The sequence below is a fragment of the Cariama cristata genome, unplaced genomic scaffold (genome assembly GCF_000690535.1).
Source record: "Cariama cristata isolate BGI_N322 unplaced genomic scaffold, ASM69053v1 scaffold8691, whole genome shotgun sequence".
In the NCBI taxonomy this organism is placed as follows: Eukaryota; Metazoa; Chordata; class Aves; order Cariamiformes; family Cariamidae; genus Cariama; species Cariama cristata.
The window spans coordinates 19,572-30,033 of NW_009600976.1; the positions used below are offsets into that span (position 1 = coordinate 19,572).

The 10,462-nt window shown below is 37.0% G+C and overlaps 1 protein-coding gene across 2 annotated transcripts in view; it reads left to right on the forward strand.

The window, feature by feature from the left end:
* Positions 1-9,158, forward strand: part of ERCC8 (excision repair cross-complementation group 8) — a 27,703-nt gene extending 18,545 nt beyond the window's left edge. For both annotated transcript variants that reach the window (XM_009710250.1, XM_009710251.1), the window contains 3 exons: positions 1,658-1,855; positions 6,998-7,084; positions 8,797-9,158. In XM_009710250.1, coding sequence (XP_009708552.1) covers positions 1,658-1,855; positions 6,998-7,084; positions 8,797-8,865 — 354 coding nt within the window. In that variant the 3' untranslated portion in view covers positions 8,866-9,158. The remainder of the gene's footprint in view (positions 1-1,657; positions 1,856-6,997; positions 7,085-8,796) is intronic.
* Positions 9,159-10,462: the final 1,304 nt, after the last annotated feature.

The following is a 10,462-nucleotide window of genomic DNA, read 5'->3' on the forward strand; positions in this document are numbered from 1 at the left end:
CCCCAAGCAAGGGATGACTTGCTGAGAAATCCTTAGGGCTAGTTCTTGCGTTGTCTAGACTGATGCGTCTGTTCTTTGCCATCCTATTGGCATATATATTTCAGAAATGTAGTTTTCTGCAACATCAGTCAACTTCCATAAATGAAGGGCACTTACAGGGTAGGAGGTAGTGTAGATCAATTTTCTTTCAACCAGTGGACTGAAGTATTGGCAGTATTGGAACCAGTAGTGTTTAATACATTCATTGATGACATAGACAGTGGGATCAAGTGCACCCGTTGATGACATAGACAGTGGGATCATGTGCACCCTCTGCAAGTTTGCAGATGACACCAAGCTGAGTGGTGTGGTTGACACACCTGAGGGATGGAATGGCTTCCAGAGAGACCTGGACAAGCTCAAGAAATGGGCCCATGTGAACCTTAGGAGGTCTAACAAGGCCAGGTGCAAGGTCGTGCACACGGGTCGGGACAACCTCCAGTATCAATAGGCTGGGGGATAAAGGGATTGAGAGCAGCCCTGAGGAGAAGGTCCTGGGGCTACTGGATGAAAAGCTGGACATGAGCTGGCAATGTGCACTTGTAGCCCAGAAAGCCAACCATATCCTGGGCTGCATCAAAAGCAGTGTGACCAGCAGGTCAAGGGAGGGGATTCTGCCCCTCTAGTCTGCTCTGGTAAGACCACCCCCTGCAGTACTGCCTTCAGCTCTGTGGCCCCCAACACGAGAAGGACATGGACCTGTTGGAGTGAGTCCAGAGGAGGGCCATGAAGATGACCAGAGGGCTGGAGCACCCCTCCTATGAAGACAGGCTGAGAGAGCTGGGGTTGTTCAGCCTGGAGAAGAGAAGGCTCCAGGGAGACCTTATTGTGGCTTTCCAGTAGTTAAAGGAGGCTTACAAGAAAGGTAGGGGACAGACTTTTTAGTAGGGCCTGTAGTGATAGGACAAGAGGTAATGGCTTTAAACTAAAGGAGAGTGGATTCAGAGTAGATAAAAGGAAGATATTTTTTTGTGGTGTGGTGGTGAAACACTGGACCAGGTTGCCTAGAGAGGCTGTGGATGCCCCATCCTTGGAAGTGTTCAAGGTCAGGCTGGACTGGGCTCTGAGCAACCTGATCTAGCTGAAGATGTCCCTGCTCATTGCAGGGGTGTTGAACTAGATGACCTTTAAGGGTCCTGTCCAAGGCAAACTGTTCTACAATTCTGTGATTTATAATTGTATACTGTTGTGCATAAGGAGTTCTTGTAATAATTGTCTCTCAGATATTGAAACTATTATGTTGGATCATCTAGGAAGGTGTTTAAGGCGGTAACTCCTGAACCAGTTCCAATTTCAGTGATAGTGTAGGTGCTTGGTGTGGATTTGGCACACAACAGCCTGTGCAAATTCTACTTCTGAGTGTGGAACTGCTAATTTTTAGGTGTATCTTTCTTTCCCTTTCTTAAAGTTGATATTAAGGAGAGTGAACCTTAATGAACAGAAAAATTATTCTCTTGACAGACATCCGTAATTGGAAATCTGAAGGGTTGTCTTAACATTGGGAAGCTTAAAATTAATTTTATTGGGTATTAAAGAAGAAATGAAATTAACCTTTTCATGCAAAGTTATTTCCTGTAGTTTCAGGTAATACCTAACTGCATAATCCTTCATTTTACAGGTGAATTATGGAAAAGTCTGTAATGAAAGTAGGAAAGGACTCAAATTCACCGTCTCTTGTGGCTGTAATCCAGAGTTTGCCTTTGTACCCTATGGTAGTACCATTGCTGTTTATACAGTTTTCACAGGAGAACTGATAACTATGCTTAGAGGGCATTATAGTACTGTCGACTGCTGTGTATTTCAACCTAATTTTCAGGTAAGTGAAGTACAAACAGTATTCCAGACAACCTGGAATATTTATGCAGATTGCCAAACCATTTGCACAAAAAGTGTTAACTTCTCAGGGATGTGCTTTAATCGGAGATCTCGATAGAGAGTTCTGTGGCCTATGGGTCAAACGAGAGAAGGTTGGTAAGCTCTTGGGGCAGCCCTTTCTATGTTGGGTTCCTTTCACTATTCATTTGGTCTCACATCAGTAATTTTTGAATATACTTATAGTAATTTTTTGGCTTGTATTGTCATTACTAAATCGTATGCATCAAGGCTTGTGCCTGTTTTCTGCAAGACCAAAGGGGAGACATTTGCCTTCTCTGAGATACCTAGGACTAATCACAGTGAGAAAGAAAAAAGTGCATTTAGGTGAAGTGCATTAGTACTGCTGTCGGTTCTGAGAAACCTCTCAAGTACTTTGCTAAGGTGATCTTGCTCAAATGTCTGTAGTTATACCAGTCACTGGATCTATGAACAGTTTGGATGAAGTGTTAAGAACGTGATGAGCTTCTGAAATTAATCTGAGAACATTTCACCTAAGAAATACCATAGCATTACAGGGACTTGTGGTGCTTACAGCCTTTTTTTCTTTTCCTCTGCCTTTTTTTTTTTCTTTTCCTCTGCCTTTTTTTTTTTCTTTTCCTCTGCCTTTTTTTTTTTCTTTTCCTCTGCCTCGTTGTATATTTTTCTCTTGTAATAAAAGGCTTGACAATTAAGCTTTGTTATTCTTATGAGATACTTTACAACAGATTGTTCTTACGACTTGTGATGTGGCAAGAACAGAGTGGATGTTAGTATGGATTTTAAGGCTGTTCCATAGTTGCCCTCAGGTGTGGAGGATCGTATTTCATGTTCCAGCTCCTCCTTTCTCATCTTTTGTTTCTGAAATATCAGGCAGAAATATTTGAGGAAGAAAGAGCATGTGGATATCTTTTCATAACCTCTCACACAATACATCATAGAAATGAATCTGGTAGCTCTTGTCTTAAGTCTAGTAACTTCGACTGAAACAATGTTTCCCTATCACTGAGATGGACTTCACTGACAGTTATGGGCCATTACAGATCGGGGAATAGAGCCAAAGCTAATAAGCCTTGCTAGACCTGGAAAGCAGTGCTGACATGAATAAGCAGTGAGATGCCAGATCCACTGAAACGTGGAATATTCACATGATAGCTGAGGCACATCTTTTCTGGACTGTTCTTGACTAGATTAAAAAGCCCTTTGTGTTTTTAAGAACAGTTTCCCAACAAAAGTGCTAGGGTGTTTATATCATTATCATCGTTATCTTTGGTGTTCTTTTTGATAAGCTGAAGAGGTTAGGCTTATTAAATCTCACTGTAAATCATGTTTTCCAGCCGTGGAAGCGCAAATCTCTTTATAGTGTGTCTCTGTTCACTTTTAAGATCCTTAAAAGAGGATCACTCATGTATGAGCATACATACAAGAACTTCATCAGACACTATGGCTATAGGTTTATGTTGGCAACAGCTTCATTTGTTTATCTGTTGTGATTCCTCATTCTCTTCCAGAATCATCCTTTTCCAGAGTTCAGTTCTATATTCTAGAAGTGTGACTCGATTTTCTTTTTATTTAAATACTCTGCTTTTAGATGTATTAAATTGTTACTCTGATGGAGTAACATTACTATAGTCAGTGTGTCAACACCAAAGGTAGTGGTAGTGTTATTTTGACTGTGTTCACACCTATACTTCCAAATCGCTCATTCTGTCTCGAGACAATTAAGTACATTCATCAAGTCTTCATATAATTCCAATAGAAATTACGATTTCCCAGTTAAAACTCCTTTTCTGAGAATGCAGTTGTTTGTAAAATTTAGTTACCTGTTTTATTTTACTCTTGCAAGCAATATTAAATCAATATGTTACAAACTTATTCAGAACTGTGCATTTCTATTTTCAGTTACTAGTTGTAAATAAAATCAGTTTTGCTTGACAAAACCTGCTTTGTTGCAAACCATGTTGACTGATGTTTATATTCCTATATCGTAACTCTACAGTAACTGAGTTGTTTAATCACCTTTTCAGTTGTCTTGTTTAAGGTTAAAGAAATGTCAGTTAGTTCATTTGTATCTGTATCATTCCACTTTTTTTTTTCCTCAATGGCATATTATCTCACTTTCAGTTTTGTAATATTTCAATACATATTAAAGCTTGATTAACTTAAGCAAGCCAGAAGTTTTCTTAGACGACTCTTCTAAGTCTGATATAAATTGTGCACGTACTGGTGAAAAGTGTAGAAGATGACTTTCTAACATTTTTCTTACTTATCAGTACATTTGAAATTAGTACACTATCCTCATGTGAAACAAGGTGTACATATTTTCTGCATAGTTTCTACCATTTCCATCTAGTAATGAATCTCTGTTGTTAAGCGTTTTCTCCATATTAATAGTCTTCTAAACTTTTTCTGCTGTCTTTAACCCTGCTGAGTGTTTTTTGTCCTACCCACCCTTAAATCTGGTCATTGGATTTTCTTACTATTTTTTCTATGTTTAAAACTTCTAATTGATATTGGTTGCTGCCAGTCCCTCACATTCTTTCTATTCATTAATTGTGCTTTAATCACTGTCTTTGTTTCACCTCATAACTGGAATAGGCTTTAAAAGGAACTTTAACTTTGCACCAATTGTGTATTTGAGGTGAGAAGTGTCTTGTTTGCTCAGAACCATATAATCAAATACGATCACCAATAGCCAAGCAACTAGGTATTTGCAATCCAATGATATTAGTCTTTATCTGTTCTTACGAGGTCCAAATTAATTAACAGGTTTGTGTGGAATACCTTTTCTGTTTGAGATACTGTGTGGAGCCGTCTCCACAGAGTGGTGTGAGATTTAGTTAATGTGTGTGTATATGCCTTTTGAGATCCTGGGAATGGAGCCCTAAAATCACTATATTATTGTTGGCCTAAATTGTTCTTACGTAAATATCTCTGTCAAGTTAGTAAGATGTTAGTCTGCTTGAGTAATAAGAACTGCAGAATTTAGCCCTTTAATAAGTGCCATTAATTTAATAGGAGGTTGGTAGTCTCAAGGGTGGTGTGGAAGAGGAAATCTTCATTGTGCAATCTCTTAGATTATATTTACTGTTGGATCTAATATGCTAGATATCATTGTGTCATATTAGCTGCTTAAAATAATTTAAGTAAACAAACAAGACCTAGCTTTCCCTTTCAGAGAAAGAAATGGGAGTAAAGCACCATGTACTAATAATGTGTCATAGAATATTAGGTATGCATCAGGAACCAATTTTGCTTTAATTTACAGCTCTTTATATAGTTCAAGAAATGCCAGTGACATCTGCAAAGGTATTTGGCAAATCCAGTGTCAGGCTAATAAGTAAAGATAACTGAAAGTTAAATTAGGCTTTATTTGCAATCTTTCCTCAATCTTAAAGTATAATATTTCCATATATTGTCCCAAAAACATGCATGGAGCATGTTTGTAGTACAATATATGTGTATGTCCTATACTGTACCATAAACATGCATGGAGCTCACTGGCTCTTCTTTTAACTGACTTAAGGAATGAGTCACCATTTCAGGTTGTAATAACTTAATTGTAGGTATTACTCAATGCAGTGGATATTAACTGAAGACCTTAATGCCAGGATCAGAGAGAGAGAGAGAGGTGGTAATAAAGATTAAATGGAAGCATGCTGATGTCTCTATGACATTGCTCACAAGGAAAGATTTTGGCATGGGAGGAGATTTTAAAGTTCTAGTGGTATTCTGTATCCTGTCAAAGACAGGAGACCTGAGTAGAGTACTGCTGACAGGATAAAGTAGGATTTGACCTATACCTTGGTGTCACTTTGACCTCTCTTCTTTTAAGCAAGACAAGTAGAATGTCTCTTTCTCAGTTCTAATCTTGTATGTATTTAAGCATGAACAGCTTCATGCGTGGGACCAGTTTTACAAAAATGGGTATGTGAGCTCTCTTGAATAAGTTTACCTACATAAATGAGTATTTATAGGAATTGGGCATTAAGTTCTTGCATCAACTGTCAGCATAATTCATGCAGTTCTATAATTAAATATGCGTAATATAGGAGACTTTCTGCAAAGACAGAACTGTAATAATTTGTTGAACTTATGTTGAATCAAGTATTAATAATGTGCATATATGCACAGAGTTGGTAGTTTAAATGTAAAATCCAACATGCCTAAAACAAGGCTTTCACACTGCCAGCCTGAATACACAAAAAATACGTTTCACTCAGGCAGTTTAAATGCATGGCAATACTCAAGTGTTGTCAGACATGACATGTAATATACAGAAGTATGATTCAAGATTGAAGGCATATGAGACATTTGGGAAAACAGAAGCATTATTAGAGCAAAATTTACTGCAAAGATGGTGCAGTATTTCTCATTAGCAAAATTTCCTCAGTTTAAAGTGATGGAGAAGTCTGTATTTCCTTTAATAAAGAACTAAGAAAACTAAGCTATATTTGACTGTTAGCTGTTTGGTGTAGAGACTCTTTGTTTCCATGTGTTTGCAGGGTGCCTTGCACAATGCGTTCTCAGTCCTTAGTCATTACCATAATAGAGTTATTTATATTAAAAATAATAAATTGATCTTTCTGATCTCCGCCTTCCTAACAGGATACAGGCTTCAAATTGTTCTTTATTTGTTCTCTTCCTTCCCTAGGCATACTGAAACTACGCTTACTTGATACTTCATTGTTCCATACGCATGCAGTCTTCTAACATGTATTACTAGATACTTTTCAGTTGATTCATATTTTTTAATTATAATAAAAAATCTTTCTGTTCTTTTTCCCTTCTCAATTGAACATAAATCATCGCTTAGGCTTCAGGAGACATGAGAGAAGGAAGAAAAAAGTGCATTTAAACAATAAAGTTCATTTAAATGTGGCTAGTGCTGTTTTGGCGAGCAATCTGGGAAAAACATAAAAACTTACTCATTTTGCTTTGGCATATTATTTAATATACTGTTTATCAAGATTATAGTACAAATTAGAAATTGTGTATTTGTCCTTATTTTCAAATAAATATTTCATACACTTCCCCCCCCAATATTATATCTGTGTCACTGTTCAGTAAATTTGTGTAAAAGTAACTTTTACTTGCTTTCTTAAAGGAACTTTATAGTGGTAGCAAAGATTGCAATATCCTTGCATGGATACCAGCTCTTCGAGAGCCAGTTCCTGATGACATTTCTGAAAAGGTAATGAATTTGTGCGTTTAAACTATACTTTTTATGGCGGTTATACTTTGGGAGGTGGAGTGGAAATTAAATATGAAGTGAGTGTTTCAGCATCCTGATTTGTAACAATTCCTAATTAAGAGGAAAATCACCTATTGTTTATGTGCAACCTTTTGATTGTTGTGGGGTTTGGAGAGGACACTTTCTTTCATAGTCTAGTAAAATCTTTTGCAGACTTCTAGCTTCTCAGTTAATTAAAAGTAGTACTTATCGTTTGGCTATCAGTCTTTCAACTTCTAATTTAGCTTCTTTAATTTCTAAACTGTTTTCTGTAGTTTATGTTATTTTGGAATTGGAAAGGTGCCAAAGATTGTGTTTTAAATTGTTTAAGAATACACTGTGTGTTAGACAGTAAGATTAGAGATAGCACACTTCATAACCAAATATTTTTCATGCAGAAATATAATAAAGAATATTCTAAATGAGCTTATTTTAGTGTCTGAGGCAAGATGTTCAGGCTGTTACAGGGAAGATCGTATGTAACACTTGTTTTCCAAGAGAGTACTTTCTCTCTCTTAGAGCTGGGCAATAAAAAATTCCAGTGAACAGTTTGAGGGGGGAAAAATTGTAGATTTTAAGGAACTGAAACCATTCACAGAATCAGTCTGGCGAACTCTACTAATGTTAAAAAATCAGGTTATATTATTGTTTTGGTTGATAGCATACAAAATTCCACTTTTTAAAATTTCTGAAATGTTCCATTTTGGATGGGGAAATGATAATCCTAAAATTTTTATAACACTTGCTTTGCTTTGTAAGACAACTTATTTCAAAACTATCCTGTACTTAAGCAAAGAAGAAAAAAATAGTTTCAAAGGTTAGATACCCTAAACCCTGAATATGTTCAGTTGACCTGAAATGAACATTTTTGTTGAAACTGAGAATTTTCATGTGTGTGAATTGTTTTTTCTTAGTCTAAAAACCAAAAACAAACCCACAGCAACAAGATTATTCACCTAGCTCTGATTAGAACAGCCCCTTTAAATTTGACATGGTGGAGGTATGTAATATGTGCCATTGTTCTGAAATCTGTTAAGCTACAGCTGCTGTTTGCAAATGTTGCAACTGAGCATTGCCTCTGAAAGAAGCAGCTCTGCTGTCCACAGGCCACTAGTTCCTGCTCCCTCTTACGTGCTAGAACAGCCATTTGAGATGCTGTACAACCAGAATCTCAACCCAGGATAGAAGTTTACCTTGAGTCACTTTGATTCAGTGCACTGCGTAGCTGCACAAACCCTTTAGCTTGACCCTAGGGAGGCTGAGGTGAGAAATAGTTGTTGGATGTGGATAGAGGTCAGGACTACATCTTGAGACAGTAGTTCTCAGTTATGCTGGGCCAAGGAAATTAGGGCTTAAAACCAATGACACAAAACAAACACAATAATATCCATCTGTTATATTTTATGCCAAACATTTGTAAAACTTCCAGTCAGTACTCCAGACATTTTTTTTGTTGACATTGGAATTAAATAGAGGAGTATTTCTTTTCATAATTTATCCTGTCTCTAATCAGTGGAATGACCAAAGAAGTGTTTAAAAAAAACTCCAGTACCCATGAGAGGCACAATATTTTGTCTACATATAGTAATTTAAGAAATGCCTTTAGCATTGCCCTTATTGATTGTAGTATTTTTAATTAAGCAAACCACTGAGAGAATTTTTATTTTCTTTAGTCTCTGCCTCAACAGCATTTAAATCCAGCATATGAAGACGCATGGAGCAGCAGTGATGATGAAGGCTGAATTTCAATTATGAGCTGATGTAAAATTGACATTCAGGCACTGTGTTCACAGACTATATCTACAGAATTGGATATTGACAGATTTACTATGACTGGATTTTTGGTACAGTTCTGTTAGAGGTCTTTCAGAAATAAGTTTCCAGTGTTCTCTGTGTTCTTTCTTCACTGTTACAGTTAAATCTAAAGGATTAGTTTTTCACACTTACTGACTTTTATACTTGCCCTTACACATTGGTATACTTTGTTCATTGTTGAACAGCTGATAAAGGAAAAATAAAAGCTCTTAAGACCAGTTAATATTGCATTGCTTCTGGTATGACTAATACATAAGGAGATAATCCCTTCATTTCCAAGAGACGTGATACAGAGGATTTTGCCTGAAGGAGGACTACCTCAAGGATACTTCCAGCTTGATTTTTATCAATATCTAGATGGAGCAGACTGTGTCCATTGTCAAGTGTTTATATGCTGTGGGAGCCAACAGGATTTTGTGCCTGTTCTTTTGTGTTTTCATTTTTGCATAAGTTTCTTCATAAATGCAATATTCAGTTCAGAAAGAGGTATAGCTGGGATCACCTATTCAAATATTTACATGGTGACCCCATGAACAAGTATCTGAATCTGTCGCAGAAAGTTGAGAATGGAAAGTACTTTAATTAGAGTGTTTTTTGCTCCTGTTAGCAGGATTTTAAAATCATTCTTCTATGTATAAATCTCTCACGCTTCCCTAGCCAGCGTGAAGAATTCCTGGACAGAAACAGGTTTGAGGTACAGTACATGGCAGAAAGTGGACCACATTTTAAGTTAGAAATATTGAATGTAGTCCTTCAAAACTGTTCTCATCTGAATTTGTGATCCTAATGCCTGCTCTGTTTTGAAAGGGAGGAGCCTTGTGCTGCGGGTATTATATCATCTCAATCACTAGTTTGTGCTTCAGGCATAGTGTAGTCACTGAGCTGAGAGCTGAGCTAGAGGTTCCCATCAGATGCAGGTACAGCTCTGTAGAGGAAGAATTCCTTTCAGCCACAAATTCAGACAAAAGGAAAAATACTGTACAAGTAAATGAAAGACAATAATCTTTGTATAGTGTGTATTGTTTCTATGATTAATATCCCTTTTAGAATTAATTCACTGTGCTTCCCTGTTTTAATATCTGTGCAAGATATAGGCTGTCAGTTTCTGTATCAGTCTAGAGTCTAGCATTGTAAAATGGTACAAAGTGAGGAGTGGGCATATCAAGGGAATGCTATAATTAAACAAGCTTCATATGTAGTGCATATTTGCTGGGAGAGACCCACTATTAAGTGGTTCACTGCAGGGTGGATGACTTCTAGTTTTTGTTGAAGTTAAGGAGCAGCCTGATGCTGCCACTTTAAAGGAATAAAGAAGATAATTTTCTTCTTTTCAAATGGTAGTTTTCATTACCAATGGTGGCTGTTCCCTCTAAAATTAGAAGAACTGGGGAACAAATTTGAAGAAAGATTATGCATTTTGATTTTTGTCTTGAAGAGGATGACTTTTTTGCATGTTATAGTTGTGCGTATCACTTGTATGTGCCAACTGCAATGCATGTGTTTGGTATTGGAATTTCTAAAAAT